This window comes from Acanthochromis polyacanthus, chromosome 12 (assembly GCF_021347895.1).
Source record: "Acanthochromis polyacanthus isolate Apoly-LR-REF ecotype Palm Island chromosome 12, KAUST_Apoly_ChrSc, whole genome shotgun sequence".
NCBI lineage: Eukaryota > Metazoa > Chordata > Actinopteri > Pomacentridae > Acanthochromis > Acanthochromis polyacanthus.
In genome coordinates, this window is record NC_067124.1 from 14,818,232 (window position 1) to 14,841,799 (window position 23,568).

At 41.8% G+C, this 23,568-nt stretch overlaps 2 protein-coding genes across 9 annotated transcripts in view; both read right to left on the reverse strand.

The window, feature by feature from the left end:
* The window catches only part of grb10b (growth factor receptor-bound protein 10b), a 75,712-nt gene extending 64,415 nt beyond the window's left edge, over positions 1–11,297 (reverse strand). For 2 of the 3 annotated variants that reach the window (XM_051957001.1, XM_051957000.1), the window contains exon 1: positions 11,053–11,296. The gene's annotated coding sequence lies outside the window, so the exon portion shown is untranslated. Of the gene's footprint in view, positions 1–11,052 lie in introns of all 3 variants that reach the window. The other variant, XM_051957002.1, reaches the window with a different exon arrangement.
* Positions 11,298–15,211: 3,914 nt separating this feature from the next.
* The window catches only part of cobl (cordon-bleu WH2 repeat protein), a 60,438-nt gene continuing 52,081 nt past the window's right edge, over positions 15,212–23,568 (reverse strand). For all 6 annotated transcript variants that reach the window (XM_051956998.1, XM_022220150.2, XM_051956996.1 and 3 more), the window contains 6 exons: positions 23,133–23,324; positions 21,440–23,022; positions 21,109–21,342; positions 20,829–20,942; positions 18,088–18,372; positions 15,212–17,138 (listed from right to left, as the gene is read on the reverse strand). In XM_051956998.1, coding sequence (XP_051812958.1) covers positions 17,055–17,138; positions 18,088–18,372; positions 20,829–20,942; positions 21,109–21,342; positions 21,440–23,022; positions 23,133–23,324 — 2,492 coding nt within the window. In that variant the 3' untranslated portion in view covers positions 15,212–17,054. The remainder of the gene's footprint in view (positions 17,139–18,087; positions 18,373–20,828; positions 20,943–21,108; positions 21,343–21,439; positions 23,023–23,132; positions 23,325–23,568) is intronic.

Consider the following 23,568-nt stretch of genomic DNA (forward strand, 5'->3'; position numbering starts at 1 on the left):
GTCAGTGTATGTCCCTATAGCCATTATGTAATTTTTTTTTTTTTTTTTTAAAACCCACTGTGTTCCAACACTGTGGCTAAACTTCACTCCTGCCGTTGAAATGAAACATTTCCACCTTTAAGTGTTGCGTGCTGTACTGGCTGTTAAAACAAATACACCACACTGATACCCAACGTTCAAGAAAAGAACAGCCTTTGATGTCGGCATTAACACACACATCTGCAACTGCAATCGACAAATACAGCAAGATGTTGTAGGTGCCCTGGACAAGGAGAAGGCCTGCATGCTTATTCAGACTAGGGGTTAATGTGCTGATATGTGCTTACACTCCAAGGGTCCAGCTTTAACATTCCAGGGTGATATGCCTTCAGAGATGCCAAAAGTGAGGTTGGGGATCACCAGAAAACCTCGGCTATATAAAGTAAAGCCTAATTGAAACAGAAGAAACATATCCCTGAACAGATGTCCTCCTTTGCATGGTGGCAGATTGGTGGCTGAGCAGCTCTAAACACCAAAGATGGATGTTAAGAAAACTTTAGAGGTCTCTCTGTTGAGCAAAGATATGACATGCAAAGCTAACGTACAGTTTTATGATGGAATTAGGGACCGCAAAGTTAAGAACACAAACTTTCAGGCAAACCCCTTCAATATATATATCTCTTTAAATGATGAATATACATTTTTAAATCTATATAAACATTCATTATTGTTTTAAAGAGTCATTACATATTTAGGCTACAGTATTACGTAACAGGGTACAATTTTGTCTTCCTTTCACTTTTATGAATAAAAACATCGAGAGTGGGAAATGGAAAACTTTTCATAAACTAAAGCTGAAATAAATGAGTGTCTAGTGAGCTACACAACCAAACATGCCTTGTAGACTTAAGAAGTCAGTTTGCTTTTTTTCCCCCACTGTCTGTCTCCCTGCCTGTCGGTCTGGTTTGTCTGTAATAACTGTCAACTTGTCTGTCTGTTCAAGTTGTGATTCCTGCCTTTCTGTCTGTCTTCCTGCTTGGCTTTGGGTTTTTTTCAGTCTGTCTGCCAGCTGTCTGTCTACTGATCTGTGTATCTACTGGTTCAGTCAAAGCCTACCTGTTCGTCAGCACCTGTACATTTCTATGAGGCGTTCACTGATCTATATATACACTGCTCAAAACAATTAAAGGAACACTATTATAAGTATTGCATCAAATCAGTGAAACATGTGGGATACTGATCTGGTCAAGTAAGTAACTGAGGGGCTTTTTAGTCAGTTTCAGCTGCTTTGAAGTTCATAAAATTAACAACAGGTGCACTAGAGGGCTAACAATGAGACAACCCCCAAAACAGGAATGAGTTTACAGGTGAAGGCCACTGACATTTTTTTCCTTCCTAATTTTTTCTGACTGTTTTTCACTAGTTTTGCATTTGGCTAGGGTAAGTGTCACTTCTGGTAGCATGAGGCGATACCTGCACCCTACAGAGGTTCCACAGACAGTCCAACTCCTCCAGGATGGCACATCAATGCGTGCCGTTGCCAGAAGGTTTGCTGTCTCTCCCAGCACATTCTCAAGCGCATGGAGGAGATTCCAGGAGACAGGCAGTTAGTCTGGGAGAGCTTGACAGGGCTGTCGAAGGTCCTCAACCGATCAGCAGGACAGATATCTGCTCCTTTGTGCAAGGAGGAACAGGATGAGCACTGCAATAGCTCTACAAAATGACCTCCAGCAGACCACTGGTGTGAATGTCTCTGATCAAACAATTAGAAAGAGATTTAATGAGTGGTCTGAGGGCCCAGCGTCCTCTAGTGCCCGCTGTGCTCGCTGACTGACACCGTACAGCTCGGCTGGCATTTGCCATAGAACACAGGAATTTGCAAGTCCACCACTGGCGCCCTGTGCTTTTCACAGATGAGAGCAGGTTCACCCTGAGCACATGTGACAGGCATGAAAGGGTCTGGAGAAGCCGTGGAGAACGTTATGCTGCCTGTAACATTGTTCAGCATGACTGGTTTGGGGAGGCATATCCATGGAGGGACGCACAGACCTCTACAGGCTGGACAATGGCATTCTGACTGCCATTAGGTATCAGGATGAAATCCTTTGACCCATTGTCAGACCCTACACTGGTGCAGTAGTCCTGGATTCCTTCTGGTGCAGACAATGCCCAGTCTTATGTGGTAAGAGAACTCATGCAGTTTCTGGAGGATGAAGGAACTGATGCCATTAGCTGGCCCCCATGCTCACCTGACCTGAATCCAATAGAACACCTTTGGAACATTATGTTTTGTTCCATCCAACACCATCAGGTTGCTCCTCAGACTGTCCAGGAGCTCAGTGATGCCCTGGTCCAGTTCTGTGAGGAGATACCCCAGGACACCATCTGTTGTCTCATTCAGAGCTTGTCCCGGCATCGTCAGTCATGCATACAAGCACATGGAGGCCATACAAACTACTGAATACCATTTTGAGTTGCTGCCAAGGAATTTCAGCAAGATGGACTAGCCTGCCACATCAGTTTTTCACTTTGATTTTGGGGTGTCTTGAATTTAGCCCTCCTGGGGGGTTGATAATTTTCATTCCCATCAAACGATGTGGCACTTTTCATTCCTAACACATTATCCAGTCCATATCAATGCTAACATCCAGTTTGTTTTTCCCCCGTATTGAAATATGATGTATTTTCAAAGTGTTCGTTTAATTTTTTTGAGCAGTGTATATTCCCACCCTTTCCTAATTGGGGCAGCATTTTGAATAGTGGCGTTACTATTTACAGCGGGGCATCTGGAGACACACTATAGCATGAACTTGTTCGATGTACTTTTGATGCAGATGTTTGAGGAGCTCTGTTACAGTTGACGAAAGCACATTTGAAAAAGAAAAGAAGTTATTTGACCCTCCACCTTCATAGATCATTAAGCGTTACTAAATGAAATCAAATCCATGACCTGTGGCTTCAGTGTAAAGGGATTACATTCATTTGAGTCAACACAAAATATTTCTTTGGAACAATAGAAAAGCTGGATTACAGCATCAGCATTATGCCATTGGACCATAAGTAAAAGCACTTAATCAAGCAGGGCGTCAAAACTTTTGCATGCTATGTTACAGTACAAATGCAAGCAGTAATTGGTAGAATCATAAATCTACCTCAAATGTGGTTATACTTATGTGGACACTGGTGTCACTGTCCCCAATCTGGATCTTTTGGCAAAAATTGCTCAAGTAAAAGTCATTCATTGTGAAATCAGACAATTCCGGACACAGATTTTTATTGTCCAAACATGTAAAACCTCCAACAAAACAGCCTTTGTGGCTACATTTGGAATCAGTTAAACCTCTTTCACGAATGGACTTGCATTGCTGAGTTTAGAAATCATGAACTACACAGTGTTTCAGTGGAAGACGTGTAGAGCTCAGCTGCGTCAACTACCCTCCTTGTGTATACAACTGTAAAATGTGTTCACCTCAGTCAGCTTGACTTCAGCTGATTAGACCAGACACAGCTTAACAGGAGGCTGTCCAGCTCTGCTCAGTCATCTTTGGAACGCAGAGAGCACATTCTTTCCATATAGGCTACTGAGTGAAGAAACTATGCAACACTCCAACCTCATGAAATGGCACACAGCGATTTGTGGGCCAGCTGGGGACATAGTGGACAGCCATGAGAGAAAGCCAAGAATGTGTGAGTGTGTGTGTCTGTATACATAACACACACATGCAGAGATTGTGAGCTTCCTACTTGGGTATCATGAGGTCAAAAGGCAACTTTTTATACCTCTTAGGGTCAGGTAGTGTCAGGCAGCAGAGTGTTTTATCTTCGACACCCTGGTGAAAGGGTCTGCGAAAGACTGTTTGTTCTATTTCACACCAAACTGCTCCTGCAGGATATCCGGCCATTACCACCCAATTCTGCAGGAAGCAGATGCTAATCCCAGCAGCTCCTGTAGAGATTCCAATCACTCACTGATCACTTCTGTTATATTCCAATTCCCACCCTGGGAAAACATGTGTAGCCACCTTACAGATAGTGGATTTATTAAGGCCAACACCAATTTTGTGGAGTAAAAAATATTGATATCAATGTGTTGGCTGATATTTCTCTCATTTGGAGCAGCTGTAACAGTGAACTTTCCCCACTGTGGGACTAATAAAGTTTATCTTATCTTACCTTATTTCTACATATACTTTAGCGTGGGAAAAGATGGGGTCGCTGTGTATTACTACCAGTTCTGTTTCCAAAACTAGTTAGAAACTTACTGTAAAGGCACCGCTTGACTCTGCACCACCGTGTGCTCAGCGGTGATGCTTACTCTGCTACATGTGCTGCAAACATTGTTTAAACTGCAGAGCAACTGATGATACCACTTCTGAACAAGGCTTAGCATCTTTTTCTGCATTATGTTCTGTAAAAAAACCAAGAAGTTTTCAAACTAGCACATACCGGACACATACACAATATCGTTGTACGTGTGACTGGCCAAACCGAGCAGTACAATGTACATAATAAATACTGATACTCAACTGTTTACTAACCCGTGTTTCTAAGTTGTGATCTAAAAAAAAAAAAAAAATCACAACTTTAGATAAATGCAGAGCGAAGGAAAAGGGAATTGAACAGTATGGATAAGATCTTTATCCACATAATTTTCAGACGAGAGCAAAATAAAAGATGCTGTAAAAAATTTACTTATCAATATAAAGCTAGATATCAGTTCCTAGAGTTACCAATATCGAAAGTCTGAATTCATGTCACTAGACTTTAATGTATTAACATATTTGAAGGTTGCATATGGTTTGCTGGATGATGGTGCATTGATATGCAAGGTTAATTAAAAAATGGCCTCTTATATTTTCATATACGACATGCAACTCTGTGATTACGATGCTGACCACATCACACCCCCTCAGCAGCTCTTGTGCTGGGTCTCATGTGATCTGTGGAGTCCCACTGCAGCCTCGGGGCATCACTGAGACAGACAGTGCAGCTGGAACAAGCTTGACATCACTTATCTTCAAATAGAAGTCAAAGGCCTGAAGAGAGACGCTGCTGCACCCAGTTAGAAGAGAAAAGTAGACAGTTGAGGAATGTTTGCAGCAGCAAGAAGAGCTGAACAGAAAGAACAAGAAGAAACAGCTTTATTAGATGCTAACTGTTGACTTCAAATAAAAGAGCAGCACTACTTGAAAGAGAAAGCTGTTCCGACACATGCATCTCAACTTAGCAGATAGCTATGTGCAATTAGCTTCAAATAATATTAATTTTAAGTCCCACAAACCAATAGAAAGTAGGCTGAAGCCTATCCTGTAATTGCAGCTGAAATGAGACATGAAGGACAGTCATGTGACAGACCAGAACACTACATGGCAATGCTCCTGCTCTCCGGTTAGTTGTCTCGTTTCTAAGAATAAATAAAGCTTCTCTGATCAATAATTCATGTGCCAAAGACTCATTTCACCATGTGTAATGTGAAAAGGCTCGAAGAGGCAAACCCACAGAGAATCATCTTTGGACTGCAGTCAGCCCCCAGCTCTTTACATAGCATCTTCCACATAACTGCTTTAGTTTTACAGCACACAGCTTCACTGATTTGATTAAATCTCAGCGGACTCTCTCACAGAGCAGGCTTTTATTGAGAAAACCTCAAAAGTCTCAGTGTATATTTCTCACACAAAACAGCAAAAGGACAAACTTAACAAACATACTACAACAATAGAGAGAATATCTGACTTAGACTCAAAAAGTGGCAAGAAACATACAAGCTTACAAACAAAGCTCCCTGTATTGACTATATAAGGTGACTGCTATATATGACAATGTTGTGTACGTCTTGTTTCCACTGCCCCCAAGAGGCCACAAAATCAGTTAATGCAGGTGTAAGATGTTTTTACAATCTTATTTCCTGAAATAATATCCGTTTTTAACCCTTTTAAGCCTAGATTTCTGCATACAAATTGGTGAAATAAAGAAATGTCAAAGCTCCTTGACATCGAGCTTTTTCAATCCGACTCCAGCCACACCCTTCTCTCAAGCGCCACACCCGCCAATCTGAGCCAAGCCGAGCCACCACACTGGTTCCCAATGTTAGCCGGTGCTGCACTGTAAAGCACCAGCCAGCTCCCCCTTCTGCAGACCCTCACCCAGCCCGAGCCCCAGCCCCTCACCTTCAGCCCTCCCCTCATGCTGCCGTGCTCCAGTCCAGAACATAAACAGCGTCTAGAAATGGCACAGCTCCAATTCAGTGTCTGGGGACTTGTGGAGAGCCCATTGAAGTGAATGTACTGACCGTAACCCAACCCCGTGAGAGGGGAGGTCAGTTATTCTACTTGTATATGTTTAAAGTAGCCAGACACCTTAAGTGATAATATTTAGCATGACACTGCGAGTTATCAAAACGTCCTACGATGGAACGACTTACAGAAATGTGCCATATGTCAGACGGGGAGTGGTGCTTAGATGACTGCGCTACTGTACTGTGTTGGGGTGAGCTGAATATTCCCCCGTTGAGTCCTGTGTGCAATTTTTATACTAAATAAATAGTTTGACAGTGGTTAAAACTCTTAAAGTAGCAAACAAGTCTGCCTACCGTTCAAAAATCAGAGTATTCCAAACCACTCTAACATAAAAGCTGCAATCATTTCAGTCAACTTTCAAGCCTCTCGTATAAGATTGTCAGAGCTGGCTGTTGTTTCTGCAGCGCTGCAACACTGAAAGATTGGAGGAGAGAGTTGAACAGAGCATCTCTGTCTTCTGTTTTAATCAGCAGATTAGATGGTAGTCACTCCTCACTGGATGTGCTTGTTGCACATGTTGATTAGTCATTAATTGGAAGCTTTCATTATTTGTGAGCAGCAGCGTAAAGTAGGGCTATAAGAGAGGGCCTGATGTCATGCCGAGGAAGGCTGAATAGCACCAGTCTATGAGAGAAAGGCCTTTTGGAAATGTGGACAGTGCCTAATTGGATGAGGATTTCATTTGGCTGCTTGGGAGAACTGGTCTTATGCAATGGCATAGATGAATGGACGAGGCTTGGGAGCAATGATGCTTGTGCACAAGTTGGCCATAATGGTGGCCCCAGGAGGCTACATTAGGTGGATTCACCTTCTCATGACACCATCTTTATAATAAGCTATATGGTGGCGCATAGCATATCTAAATAACCGATGCTGTTACATTCACAGAGCTGATACATTACAACTCCTTTTGGTCAACAACATAAAGCTGACAAAACCATAATTGAGTCCGTGCGAGTGGCACGGCATCATTCTCACACCAAAACAACACATCAAGCCCAAATAACAGTGACCTTGTACCTAAAACATTTAACTCATATCAGAAAGTTCCATGTTACCACTTGAGGGGAAAGGGGAAAAGGATTTATTTTACTTACTTACGCTTTAGGAATGCTAACAAACTTGGCTGGCTGAAAAAAAAAAAAATCACATTAACAAGGACTTAGCATAAGTCCTATTCATAAGTACCAAAGTACGCCACATTAAGCCCTAATCGCCTCCAAGTATGGGAATAATACTAGAAAACCAGGGGGCAGAAAAACTAGTAAAGTACAACAACATGCATACATGCATATGTGGTCAACAGTGCTATGCAGAGTGAATAAGGACGAGTTTTACAGCAACAGGAAAGTTCAGGAACTGAATAATACCTGTACTGTTCTAAGATTTCATTCTGGGAAAGCTTCTGAAAAAAGCCTTTTCTTAAAATCGCATGGTACATCCAGCAAAGCGAGAGAGAGATCATTAGAGAGATCATTTCATCATCACTGTGCATCCACACCGCATTACCTGTATTCACCCGAGCCTTTGGTCCCTCAGGTGTTCAGTTACCTACAGAATAAAGGCAACATTCTTGCCTCTCACGCAGGCTTTCAGCCACATTTGGATCAACACCAGACACTGAGAAACTCAATCCACTGTACTTAGACAAACAAGTATTGCATCACCTGAGGTCACAAGGGAAAGTGGTGAGAATTAGGTTTGTACAGGTCCATATTTACAGTATGGAGGAGGAGAGGGAAGAATAATACCGCAAAGTTTTTCCTCTGGCAAGAGTTTAGGTTCTTAGAAATGACTTTCACAAAGCAAAACATGACTACTCAGCGGTTATAGCTGCAGTACCAAGAACATAAAACATTAATTGAGCTGTAATGTCAACAGTAAGTGGTCAAATTAGTCTTATGAGATGTTAACTTCTGGTACCACAAGTACCAGTTCAAACACAACATTTAGGGGTATGCTTTAAGGCCAAGAATGTGGAAACTAAACCCATTTTAACAGAAGAGAAGAGAGTGAAACTACGGCTGCTTATACAACTGTATCTGAACTTTACCTTTCATCAAATAGTTGCTCCTAATATGACTGGATTGTTTTTTTGTGACCACTGACAGCACAGCTGAACGATTCGGTACACAGGGTGAAGCTGCTCTGCTTTTAGACTCAGGCAGTCAGTGGAATGACATGAACTGTGCTGTGGTCCCCCAGCAGGCTTGGGTTAATGGTGTCATGACATCAGGGAGAGGGTATTAACAGTGTATAAGCCTAGACTAACCAGTGCTGAATGACTGCTGGCTGACGCAAGACCTGATGGAATGCTGCCTAGAGCACGACCACAAGCTCTTATACCACCAATGCCAGCTAATAGGATAGAACAGCTGAAACCATATGCATACAAGCAAAGGCAATGGGGGCACCCATATATATATATATACACACACACGTACACCAAGAAAAGTACTTAAAATAAGGATCAAGTTTTAGCTATGCAACAAAACTCTGGAATGATCTGCCAAGCACACAGAGTTTCAACCAAAGTGCATCAGAAACCAGATGCATTTTAGATTCTCGAGAAGAACACGACTCTGGATCCTCGAGCGAGCTGAGTGTAGCTTATTGTATAATTCTTTGCAATATGTGCAGTCAGCAGCCGTTTGGCAGCCTGTAGTCTTGCAGAGTTCATGCCCCGTCATGCCTGTGCTTACTTAGCATGGACTTGAAATAGCAGGACAAGTGCTGAGGGGGGTAGAAAGAAACCGCAGCTCGAGCAGTTGCCATGTGCACAGTGATGTGACCACAACATAATTAAATGAAAAAGCAGGAAATAATTGTCAGGGGCAAGGAAAAGAGAAATCCTCTTTGGTTAGGAATAGGAGTGTCAACAAAATCACATGCTTGAAAAGACACTGCTATGGACGGCGTGTAGCAGCAACCACATGATCAAACTGCTTCATATTCAGAACATACAGAAGTACATGCATAAGTGCTCGAGTGAAGGCTGGCAAGGAGAGCGAGATATGAAGGACTGGCCAGACTGCATGTTTCACTTTACTCCACGAAGGGTGATGAGTTTGATTTGTTTGCTTACGATACAGAAAGAAAATGTTGATTTAATTCATCCAGCAGTCTTACATCAAGTAAGAGCTGAAAAACAAAGCCAGACTGAGCATTTAAAGCAACTAGACACGGTGGAAGTTCATGCTCACTGCTTGGTTTTATCCAACACCAAGCTAATCACTGAAGAGTCACCTCAGGAAACAGAATATCAATGAATCAATTTGAGTTTAGTGGAATGGGAATCCTGAATTCTTCAACACTCAGGAGAGGCACCGTCAAGTATTTCCTGGAAAGCAGACACTGTCAAGAGCAGATTAACTCTAAAATCTCACCATGGGCATCAGTCCCTAAGTGCCTCCTTCCAGTCTCAGCCCACATTCCCAGTGAGAACACTGATCTGCATTCAGAGCACACAGACCAACATCGATAGTTCAGAGTCATAAATTTGTGTGGTTATGCAACTTTCTGCAGAGACCACATGCCGCCAATAAAGAAATTGATTTGGAACCATGCCCAAATGACGGGGCAGATTAGACTATCTATGAAAAGGTGCTTTGTGGAGATGTGTGCACAGAATGCCAGATTAGATAATGATCTGTCGTTGCCTTATCATTCCTCTGACTGTTAGTCTTGCTGGTATTAAACACAGTCTCTCAAAGTGTTGGTTAACAGACAAAACATTGCACTATAACCTGATGGTATGTGCCGCAATAAGCTGAATAATAGAGCAGTGTGCAGAGCCGATGAGCCTACATGAGAGCGGTGCATCTGCAGTATGTATTGACAATATCTGGAGCCACATTTAGTGAAAGATTTCTAAAGATTTTCACATCAACTAACACATATTATGGAACCCGGTTGGATAAAAGTTACAATCACACAGCCTCTCACGTGTATTTTTGTCCTGATTCTGTTCAACACTCTTTACTCTTTTTTTTTTTTTTCCAGTGAGTGATTAAAAACGCCTCTTCTTCTGTGGTGGCCCCCGGACTTCTTTGGGACCGCCTGGAACCCACCCAAAGGTGCCCCTGGAGCCCACTTTGGGAACCACTGCAGTAGGGCTACACGAGTATCCCTGGGAAAACGCTTCCTTCACCCTCCCTCCCCACCCCCAAAGCAAATGCTGCCGAAAGGATAAGGCGATAAGGCGAGACTCTCACAGAATTGAGCTGAGGAGGAGGAGGGGGCGCAGCACGGGGAGCTGGAGTCCTACTGGAGAGAAAGTAGGCTAGGGGCCACTGTAGGTTACTGAGAAACAACTGTAAACAAGGCAGGGCTGCTGGGATCAAAACACCGCTTCCAAAAGGAGACACTCGAATCAGCAGTCAAAAGGTGTAGCAGAGCGCACGGTTCAGGCAGCTTATCGGCGCCCTACAGACCCCGGAACAGTCGAGGGTGCATGTCTCCAGCAGGAAGCCTCCCCCGATAGATGCACAGGGAGGCACATACAGCTGAATGCAACAGCCCGGACCGATGAATCAACTTGTTTTCAAAGTTCAATGCCCGGCCGTTGTCAGAAAGGGAGGCAGGTCCCCGCTAAGCGGTTACGCACGGTGCGCACATGTGTTCCGAAGCAGCGCGTGTCATCCCAGCAGCGCATTAAACTTTTACTGCATGTGTCCTGCTCTCTGACCACTCTGAGCCGACTTCTTTAAAAAAAAAATCCCCTCCACAAACACACACACAAGGAGCATGAGAGCTTCATCCGGTAACATACACTCACCTTCCAGCCAAGATCAGCGCAGGCAGGCTACGACCCCTCAGAGACAAAACCGGGAGAGTGGCAGCCGTGGATGTGGGAGGGAGACTCTGGCAGCGCCGGATCAGGCCGTCGTGGGTCAGTATTCCCGGACCGGACAGAGAGACGGAGCAGAACAGGAGGAGGAGGAGGCGAAAACAGTGGCTGCAAAGACTGCAGGCAGCTCATCTCATGCGGCCGGGAGGACACATACGGACACGCACACAAACATACACGCGCGCAAGCAACTCCTCCCACTTCTAGAGGAGGCCACGCCCACACAGAGGGCTGATTAATGCAGCGTTCAGGTCTTCTGGGGAAAAGGGCGTGTTCGGAGGATTCCGCTGCTGTTTTTTTCAGCAGCTGTCTCAGTGGAAAACACCAATTTGTGTGGAAACAAAATGATAATAAAGAGACTCTCGGTGTGTGCAAACACTCAGATTTTATAGTCAGTGTGTTTAATTGCTTTGAAAAAAAAGTCATTTATCTTTGCTTTTTAATGAAAAAGACACTGACTCAATAGATCTTACTCATGCCATGTGAATAGAGTGCTAGCTTTCTACCATCCTTCATGTTATACATAATTTCTGACTTAGACAAAAGGTCAAAGTCTTATTTCTGTTGTTCTGGTGAGACTTTGGTTAACTTTCACCAACAGTGCACCTAAAAGTTTCGGAGCTTTTGAAACTGCTGAGAAATTCTCTTGCAGTTGGGTTAATCCACACCCTAGGCAAGTATGGGTTTAAAGGACATGATCAGACACACTCCTTTGACCTGCGACTGTGAAAGGACACCTTAAAATGCAGCTTCATTCAAAAGGCACAATGCCACAGACACACTAGACGCCTGATTGTCTACAACTTCCCCATGCGTGGTCAAAGAAATTGTTCCAGACATGCAGATGAATGTGTGTGTCCAAAGACGTGATCTTATCCTTTTAAAATGTCTGTCAAATGCGCCAAGCAGTTCAGGAAAAATGGGACAACACTTCACAAGTCAGCATCGACAACCTTCTCAAGTATTGCAGATATGTGACACTGCACGATGCGAATGGACACAACTGTTACCGTTCGTGATTTCAGGTTCACGATCTGCTCATCATCTCCAGTGTAGGGTGTATTTGGTTGTTTCATGGCCTCCAGAGTTATTCCTCTATATTGGATAGAATGTAACAAAATGCAAGTGAAAGAATCTTCAAACCACCTTGAAAAAGTACTAATTTCTTCTTTTATCCATCCTTTGCAGTTTTAAGATACAGGATATTCAAATAAAGTTTACATAAAATAGTTAAACTCACAATGTAAGGGCATCCTGCACTTGCTGGCTCGACTTCACTGTTCTGCGCAGGTTTTGCTTGCCCTTCAAAACCTGGTTATTCTATGCACGTTAACCTTTATTTTAATGAAGCAACAAGAGTCTCAGGTATTCCATTAGGAAGTTCTTGTACTTGTTTCCTTTGACTTACTTGATTTAAAAGGAATATAAAAGTAAGGGATGACATATGGAAATCATCCCATAAACCTGTATTTGGTGTTCCATGTAGATCTGAATACTTATTGACAACTAAATGAATACAAAGAAAATCAGTTCAATATTATATGGCCAATTATATTTTTATAATTCCAATTTTGTGGCCATTTAATAAGTTGTTCTTTTCCTGAAAGGTATCCTGTTCTGTTATTGTACAAACGCCAGACGTAGTTTTCCTCAACTTCTGCTTCAGGATTCTGCTTCTAAAAGACTCGTATGTCCCTGTTAAAACAACATGTAATATAAAAGATTTAATAATTAGTTCAACTACTCTATGTTAACCGTTTACATACATGATAATAGTACAGAATAATACCACTAAATACATTTGAAGACTCGTATAGCAAATAAAGGTGACTGCATGTAAAGAATTGTGTTGTGATAAACTGGCAGCCTAAAGATAAGGACAGCACTCCACTTTTAATTAAAAATCCTGCTCTGACAAGCACAATCTCAAATAAAAACACCAGTAGCTTTGAGGTATGAAAATTGCACAACTGGGGGTCAAATCACATTGCACCAGAGTTACCTCTCAGCACTGCCGTGTTTTTATCCCTCTGTGCCCGGCTGTATTGCATAAGATCCTCTGATGTTTATATGACTCAGAGCAGCATCAGAGGTGCACTTCCAGCTCGTGTGTTTTTGTAATTTACACTACCGGTTAGTTGAAAATGTATACAGATGAATGTAGAGAAGGGTGAGACACACCAGAGGGAATGACCTGAATTGAACCCCACAGTTCTGTCAGACAAAGTTGTGCCTCTGGCTGCAGGGACACCGGGGATAACCCAGAATTCACTTCATTTTTCATGCTGCCTGCGATACTTCAGACTTGGATAAGCTGAAATGATGGGAAAACACCACAGGAGTCTGAAGTGCAAAAGGTCGTCAGTCTTGAGTTGTGTTTCTATGTGTCTGGATCAGGACAACAAAGGCCTCACGCTGTGCAGATACAGAGACTTAAAGAACAGACGTTGTGCAGCCAGAGTCGCACAAAACTCACATACAAGCACACATCATGTCACTCATATCTGAGGTTCCACCACACAACAAAAGCGTTCGTTTTATAACTGGCACTGGGACATAAAGTAAACACACATTGTGTTGATTCCACCTCATCAGACATTCAGCATCACGCAGGCCTTTTGTTCAAATTGATTGATCAGATACATACATAGAGCAGTCAACATCAGAAAACAAAGTGGGTTTAACCCCTGCTGATGTCTGATGACACTGTGTCCATCACTCATAAGTTCACCAGTCAAAACTAACAAAGCTGAGCAATATAAGAGCAGCCAGTCACTGAATGGCTTTCATTAAAGAACAGTGGATGAATATGTTTCACTAAAAGCTGCCACAGACGGAGCCCAAGACTTTTATGTATTGTTCAATGCTTATTGTTGAGTGAAAAAAACAAACAAAAAAAAATCTCACAAAACTTTGAATCTATTCCCAACCAAACCCACATCTAAGCAACTTATACAAAGTGGCTAAATTATACATTTTATTAGTCGACATGGTGCCTGGCATCTGTAATCTCATCCTGAACTGGCTCAGGCCTACATGTGAAACTGTTATGGCAACAAATATAAACCAACCAGTGAGGTCGGCAAAGGCGTAACCAAAGCCAAACCTGAATGAATATATTTCTGTTGTATTATGTGGTATGACCTTCTGGTAATTCTTGATTCGGTGGTTGTTTACGTTGGTAAGATGGTTAAAATGGTTTGGAACTGTAGCGCAGGCACAAGCCCCAACACACGTACATACTCCCCAATGAAAATATCCCTCACCCCCACACACACACATCCACCCACACACACAACCTTCGCATGTTTGTAAGGCAGATTAGAATGGCTGCAGATTGAGCATGGATTTTAACCCACAAAAGAGCCTGTGGTCTCTGCAGGAATTTACAGCCCTCTCTGGCCAATGTGCAACCAAGATCGGCCTTCTGCACTTACTCCACGGCTGGAATTGACCTAACATCATTCTGCACTGGACAGTGAAATCCCTAAAAAAAAAAAAAAAAAAAACTTCAAAGTTGCAGTTCAGCTTATCTGGGTACAGCTTGGCACTTGGAAAAAAACGTGTATTTGTTTGTGATAAGTGTGTTGACAAAGTGGTCAGATCTTGCACACATAGTGTTTGCAGCAGATTAATACCGTAACAAGATGTGCATGTACACAGTGTATTTCCATTTGATTTTGCAACTAATGTGGATATTTGCCTCATTCATTTGCATCTGAGGGAAGGTGGAGCGGCATAATGACGAATGTTTCAGGGTCCAGGAATGCAGGGTAGGTTCAAGTTCTTTGAGAGTAATTTTGAGTGACCGCATAGTGATGAGTCAAGGCCATGAGCTGCTGCCCGGAATAGTAGCTCATCTGTGGTGTGGCAGCGAGGTTACAATATATTTCATAAGGACAACAGGATGACCACAGTCTTCAGGCGACCACAGTGCTGGGAATGGCACAGAGCTTTCCAGGGCAAGGTTCATACTACCATCTGCTGCATCCAGCATCGGTGTAACTGCTGTTTGCAGGGCAATATTACACTTTTTGACTTATTTCATTGAACAGAAGTACATGAAAAAGATTAGCTGCAGGCTAGGTTTTGCTTGATTACAAAATTATTTATTGAATCAAAAATTAGGTAAACAAAATACCTGTGCAACCTTCCCAGAAAAAAAAAAAAATCCAATGTGCACGTAAAACTTAAAAAGCAACAGCTTATAAAAGGTTCACGCTATTGGTCGAATAAATCAATGCTATCACCAAGATTTCTTTAGTTTACAAAATATACAATGCTACACTGTGCTGTAGGCTTTTGCGTGTAAATGAAACTTTTCCAGTTTTACAATAAAAAAAAAAAGAAACACAAAAGCTCTTAAGGATGCAATTTTCAAGGAATAACATTAAACTTTAACGTATTTTTGAGGGTTAAAAGTGAACATTAAGTGAAATAAATCTCTAGAAAACTATTAAATCAACTCCCTTTAGTCAAATTTATCTCAAAATACAAAACAGCAAACATTCATACCTGAATATGGATTATCTAAGTTCTTCTTAATTCTAAAGATGATTCAGCATGAACATCCTACTTAAACTATTGTTACCATTTAATGGCAGTGTCCACTTTCCCTCACCGCTAGATGACACTTAACCTACAGAGAAGCAGAAATAACTTCAAAAATGCTTCAATCAAGGCCATATATAACCTATATTACTGCTTTCCTGCATCTGCTGGTTTCTATCATTACCTTCTAGTAATGACTTATTCATCAACAAACTAATCTCTTTGCTCATGGTGGTATTCACCATTTCTATATTTCAATAACAGTTCTTCAAAAATGTTGAAATGTCAAGAAAATAAACGGTTCATCATAGCTCCTTGCTATATACTATGTGATATATATGAAACATTAAGGGCATGGTCAACTATTTTGCCACTGTAGAGCAGAAACAACAAATGGAATGCAAAAGAATATTTCTGCAGGGCTCTGACCAGGCGTGACAATTTCCTTAGATTTCAAACAGCAGCATAAATTAGGCTTCCAAGGTAAAACAAGAGCATTATGAGTTAACAGGCACTAGCCAGTCATCACCATTTTAGTCCTCCCCAGAGCCAAGAACTGCAGAGGTTGGCAATATGGACCAGATCTGGATAAAATAATACACTTGCAGCATCGTACACGGATCTATCCATTGTTTCCTTAAGTGGACACATGTTTTAAATAGTATTAATTTGTGACAATAAAACATTAAGTAGCTCAACTCTGAAAATATCAGCAGATTCAACTTATTGCACCCTATATAGAATTTTTATATTAAACATCATATATATAACACTGACTGAGCAACAGTTTAAGGCATCCATAACTTATTATTGGTAAAGGCAAATAATAATATTAAAAAAAAGATCACAACAAAAATGATCTGAAAGTCTCATAAACCACATAAATTTGCTCTCATTGGCACACATTTTGTACACCTTTCCGGTTTAAACTACTGAATTCAAGTACAGACGGCAAGATATAGGTTTAAGAACAACAATTTCTTATAATGATGGACGCAAACATTCTCCACCAAGTCCTTTTTAGAAGCTGAGTGATCGGATATTATGAGACACCATCAGACAGAGGTTACGTAGGTTTGGCTACTAACAGAGGAAAAAGAAATATTCTCCAAAACCTTTTAGTGGATAATGCAGCTGATTGATAGTGAAAAATGTGAAGCGTCTATGTGTGATCTAGACTTTCTAGGCAGCATGAAGAAATCTTTCTTCTTATTTTTTGTTTCGTAATTTCTGGAGTGCAAAATTCCTAAAACTTCCAAACAACATTCACTAAACCGGTTTTCCGAAATCCTGTTGCAAAAGCACAGTGGCAAAACACAGGAACTAAAATTACGTGTGATAAATTACTCCTCGTTGCGGTGATGTGGGGTTCCCCCCTCTTATTGTTGAGGGAATGTTGAGATGGATGCGTGGATGGTTCCCAGTCTGCCGTTCACTTGGACTGTGTTTCTGGGCACAGCAATCTGGTTAAAAGAAATACAGCATGTCATGTTTGTATTCCTCCACTCTGGTAAAGTCTGAAACAACAGTCTGTGGCAGGGTACAGAGAAAATACTGGGTTATGTGGAGTGTGTTTACAAAAGGAGAAATAGAATGAAAAGATTTCATTAGTTCATTTTAAATTAAATTAGATGTGGTCCACATTTCTTTCACCTTCCTGAAGTTGCTATTGCTCCTGTCTGGGTTAAGTGGTGCACAAATAATCATTTAAAAACGCTTCATGTTTCTGGCAACTCTAATTTTACACAGCTGCTGACCAAAAGTTGAACTTCATCTTCTTGAAAATGTTCATGCAGCATTAGAGCATAACTGTCAGATTAATCTCTGCATGTGTTACAATCTGCAATTCATTTTCAGTTTCCTGGCTGCTGGGCCGCAGGAGATCGTTGTCCTGCCAACGATGTCTTCCAGCAAAGCAAGACGTATGAAAGCAGACCAAAGACGTGTGAAGGAAGAGGACAGTGGTTCGGCTCATATGTTTTTCTGTTGCTTGTTTTCTTGCCCCAGTCTGTTTTCTGCCTACTTTCAAGTCTGCCTTTCTTCTTTCTCCTCCCTCTTTTCTTTGAGAGAGTCTCTTTGTGCAAAATTGTGCTGTCTTGAGCATCAATACTCATGACTTGCTGTGCTGTTACAATTCAGCTCAATTTTCTTGATCTAACTTTATTTGCCATTAATTCAGATATTGTTCTTAGTTACGTAGATCAAACAGATGAGACAGATATTTAGAAAACCAGTAGCTTCTGATATTCTGACCCAATGGGAGGTGTAAGATGTTCCGTTGTTACTTTACTGTCATCACTGTATTTTCATGAAGTTACTGCGGAATCCAGCAGTATTACCGCAAACTAGAGAAACATTGTTGAGATTTCACTCTGTGGTGCAAATGGATTGTGTGTTTTTCTGTATTTGTACCTTTTTTAGCCTCTCAGCAGCAGATCCAGAGCGAATCGCCTCCAGCATCGCCTCCCTGGCCAAGGCGGCGTTCATGAGGGCGTCAGCATTTGGATGTGCCACAGAGCTCGGCTTAGCCTGGGGCAGGACAGGGGGAGGAGGAGGAGGTGCAGCCGCTGGTGGAGGTGGAGGGGTAAAGACAGAAGAAGAAGAATAGGAAAAGGAGAAAGAAGCTGCTGGACTTTTCTCCTCCTCAGTGGCCACTCTCCTCAACTTCTCAAGCTCATGAGCAGCCAGAGATTTGGTCTGCAGGACAGAAAGGAGGGAGTTAGTTGTAATTCTAGACCTTCATATGTATGTGGTCAGCTGGTCTAAGCTATTATTGATTATTCATACCCATTCCAGATTTTAATTTTGGGGATTTTTCTTTTTGAACAGTTTGTTTTCTGGTTAGAAATGTTAATGATACCTTTTTACTATGACTATTTTTTTGTTTTTTTTTTACAGTTTTTACAAAAAATGTCAAAACTTTAATTCATACAGACGAAGCCTTTATTTGACACCACATCAATGAAACAGTCCTTCTAATTACTACCAAGCTTGGTGTGTGTCTTCTTGTTCTGCTCCTCTTTTCCAATAATCTCCAGGTCTTTGAAGTTGAAGACTTCTTTGCCATCACTCTGACTGAAGCTCCCTCCACAGACTCTCAATGTCATTCAGACTCCAAAGTGTTGAGACAATTTTGTTTTAACAATTTCTTGACCCTTCTGGATGTTTATTTTCAAATCATTGTCTGGTTGGCAGGTTCTAGCTTTTCTGCAGATTGCCTGAGGTTTTCTTCATAATGTTCTTCTCTAATAATGCCGTTTACTTTGACAAGGTTTCCTGGCTTACTGGCTGAAATAAACCCCTGAAGCATGACATTCCTACCACCATGCTTTCAGAAATCATGTCTGTGTCAGAACAGCTCCATTTTCATATCATCAGACCACAGAATTGATGCCCGCCAGTATTTTTCTTTGCCCAGGTGAGCTTTTGCATAGTCTAAGGGGGCTTCTGTGTGTAATGGAGAATGGGGAGATTGTTGTCTTTGGTCAGCGTTCATGGAGACCAGCGTCTTGCAGTGTTTGTGGCCTTGAGATGCTGGTACCACAATTGTTCCAGATTCTTCAAGGCCTTAGAATCCTGGGATTCTTCTTGGCCTCTTCTGCTACCATTCTTGCCAGCAAGGAGTCACATTCGGCTTCCCACCACACCCTCTGACATTTTTTCAGTGTGGAACTCCTTGTACTTTTTGATTATGCTTTCCTCTGTGGTCACTGGCACTTCAAAACACTTGGATATGGCTTTCTAGCCTTCCCCCTGTCTTGTGAGCAGCCACAATGCAAAACTTTCTAAGCGATGGACCATAAAAACAAGCTCACTGAGCTCTTTGTTTTTAGCCACGGCCAGCAATTGACTTGTAACTGATGAGAGAACTGTTCTAAATTTATACTGCATTAGAATTCTCTGGAACATGGCAGAAATTACCAGCACCATTTGGAATGGTACAGAAGTTGCATTTTTCCCCCCAAACATTTCATCTGAGGGATTTTGGACCTGGCATTTTTAGCAAAAAATCTAAAAATCAACATCAGAGAAATAGTTCAAATATATTTATAACATGTCTAACACAATGTCTTATTCTCTTTTTTTAACTTATTGATGTAATTTCCAGCCAGAAGGAACCCTTAACTACAGATGATAAAACTAATTTACTTTTCTGTTTTTTGATCAACACATTCATATTTATAGCCCTTTATCTTAGTTATTTTTGCTAACTTCACTGCATATAGTTATTCAGTTTTGTAAGACACACTACATTTTGGAGTCTTATGTAGTCATGGAGCATTCCAAAGATTCCTGCTCTGGTGAGGAATCTCCAGAATAGAACCACAGATGTTTCGGCTAGAGCAGCACATTTTCTGCCTCTTTCATTCCACATGGGTCCTTACATGACAGACAAACCACAGCTCAAAATCCACACAGAGGGATGAAAACAGACAACCATGCTTGCATAACCTGCTTCATACATGGCTATGTGCAATGCTAATGAGCTAACAACACAGAAAAAGTGTTCAGAATTCAAAATCTCTTTGAAATATTAATACAATAGTAATATACATGTGTTTGTACTGTATAAAGCAATGCTAAAAGATTTACTGAATGCTACAGTTAAATCAGCAACGTGCTGACAATGACAGTGTCAACAAGCTGAAGTTATACTATATGTTTGTGATACTTGAGGAAGAGTCAGACCATTAAAGATTTCACCAAAATTCGCTCCAACCTAGTTGAGATGTCTCACTGGACAACACAAACTTTTGAGCTGCTGGTGGCCCAAGTTAAAAAGAGATTTAATCACACTCTGGAGATCTAAATATCTGTACATCTGTAGTTTTTTGAGTGAAATTCTTTCTAAAATTGAGATATTTCCATATGTATTGAAGTGGTAGACCAAACTCCCAACCACCATTGTCATCTCTACCTGAAAACAAGAGTGTTGTTGATGTATAAAAAGAACTGAATTAGCATTTACTCAAGGATAAAAGTGAATACACTGAGGGAGTCATTCAAAGGGGATGCCAAGTGGCTTGCATCCTAATTGTTTAAATATTTATCATACTGTGACTATTAAAGGCGAGGTCCTCATCCCCCAACTATCCCCCTGGATACTGACAGACATAGTGCAGTGTTACCGCAGAAATAGGAGAATATTTTACCTTCCTCAGTCTGCCAGTGCTCTGGGCTCTAATGGCAGCCAGAAGAGCAGATCTCTCATTCTCCTCTTCGATATAAGGTTCTTTCTGGAGGTTGCTGGTGCCAGAAGTGGATACCTAATAATGCAACAAAGGGAAGAAAATCTAAATTACTTCCTTGTCTTCCAGCCAACGACATGACTTAGCACTCTTAGATGTCCCTATGGAATGAGGAGCACAGTGTATTGACATAACTGGTAGCAGAGCATATCCATCCATCCATCCATCCAAATTCTGATCTTACCTTCTTGAGTCTGTCCCTGCCTCCACCTGACTGGATCGCCTCCATCAGGCTGCTGTGCAGAGATGTTTCTTTCTCAACAGATTTATGGATCACTGGTTTGAACTTTGCAACTGGTCCAAACACTGTCACTGCCGGAGGGGGAGGGATCACACCGCTGTCTGTCACTGTGACAGAAGGTTGCGGTGTTGTATTCTGGGTTACATGAGTGACTGTCTTGATTATGACTCTTGAGTTCTGTAATGCACAAAACAATTGTATTGTAAAAATTCTGCATAGTATTTTATTAAAGACACTAATATTATGCACTATCTATCCTCCAGGTTTTACTTACACTGGTCTGGTTTGGAGATATAGTCTTGGGGGCTATGGGTGGTTTGGCAGAGGAGTGCACAGCGGTGCGTTTCACTGGGCTGGGGCTTCTCGGTCGAATGTGTTTAATGTAATCTCTATCATTACTGGCGGTCACTTTTATTTGGGTGGGGCCAGTAGAGTGAATGTGATTATTCTTGGCTGTTTTTGTCTCTAGCAAATCCACACGCTCTTTGGTGGATACCACAGAATATTTAAATTCTCCCCTGTCAACTTCATCAGATCCTCTCTGACTGTCTGACACATATTCTGGGACGCTCACAGACCTCTTAGGACCACGAGAGGATGTGGAAGTAGAGATGCACTCCTTATTTTCTGATAAAGATGACATGGAAGATTGGTGTGGATTCACTTGTATGGACGGACCCAACCTCTGGAAGCCAGCGGTCTGTGTTTGTGAAGAAGCAGAGTAGTCAGGCGATTTAAGGGTGGTGATGGGTTTAGCTGAGGTCACTGGGGCGTATTTAGAGATGGCAGATGCCATATATTGGCTTGAGGTTCGCCTGGATGGTTTGAGGAAGGACAGGTCTCTTCTCATGTCAGCAAGTAGTGGAGGAGGAAGGACAGGTTTACTACTTGGCTGTTGGATGTTTTTGGACACTGAGATCTTGATCTCCACCTTCTCCTCATTTACAGCTTGGACATCTTTCTCAGGTTCTTTAGTTTCTTCTTTCACCAATTCTTTGAGCTGGACTTTCTCTGCAGGTTTTGAAATTGTGCTTTGTGTTGCTTTCAGGTACTCTGTGTTGCTGGTTTTCAACATGGTTTCAAAGAATGGAGAGGAAGCAATTTTTTTGCCGTTTGTGCTCTCCTTAGCCTTATCAACCAGAGCTTTGCTGGGCATCACAGGACTTTCTTGCTTCTCATTTGAACTCCAAAAAGCTTTGGCTTTTTCAAGAGGAGAACTTTTGTTAGGCTTAATCTCTGACTCTGATGACCCTCCAACTTTATTCTGGAAGACACCTGCTGACACCATATTTCCTTGATCATCAATCTTAATGGCACCAATGGTAAATGGGACACCTGACTGTTCGTCAGCAGCGTGAATGACAGCAGGTTTGGGAGGAACCACAGTGAACGTTTTCATACCAAAGCGTGATGTGACATTGTGAGTGATTTTACCCTGTGAACTGCTGGAACTGGACTTAATTTGGTAAACTCTATGGTTCTCTTCATCTTTTTCTGTGGACACCGATCTGTGACTTGTTGGAAGATCTGGTTTCTTTTGTTGAAAAGCGCGCAAGTTCTTCTTCACAGATTCAGGGCTCTTGTCTGTCTTCTTGCTGTTTTTCTGCATTTCAACACTGGACTTCACCGATGTTTTTTTGTGTTCTTTCACACGTTTGGTATCAGCAGCACTCACCTCTATAATTTTTGTCTCTACTATCTTTTCTTCCTTTCTATCACCTCTAGACTTGTTCTCCACTGGTGTACTGTGCTGCTTTTTGATTTTTTCCTTTTGCTTTTTCGTACTGACAGCAGCTGTATATGCATTGTTGTTTTTGTTCTGTGGCTCCATACTTGACTTCTGATAAAACTCTGAACCTGTGACAAGATGTGGTGAGAAAAAGTCCATTTAATATTAAAGAAACATGCATAACAAGTGTTGCGTTGCTACTGAAAGTACAGTAGGTTGTCATATCCACCTGCCGTACCTTTGCTTCCAGCTGACTCAGCCCTGGTGAGGGCTTTCACCTCATGTTTTACTGTATTGTGCTCATAGACCTCCATTACTTCATCTATGGCTGTGACTGGCACATCCATGTCCACGACAGACACTGGCACCTCATTACTGTCAGTGGACATGGTATCAGGAGTCTCTCTTGCTGAGACTATAGCATCATGATCTGGAAAAGAGGAGCAGATTAAGAGGTTAACACTTGACACTTTTGGCACTAATATTTCTGACATGATCAGATTTAGATTTGTGAGAACATTACCGCGACTATCAAAATTCACTTAACCTTCAGTCGCTTCATGTGGCTGTGACATGTTTTGAAGGTGGAGTCTGCAATTCTGGAGAGAACTTGTTTATATGTATTAAGCAGTTAGCATCTGCACCTTTTGCTGCCACTTCCCTATTACCTTCCC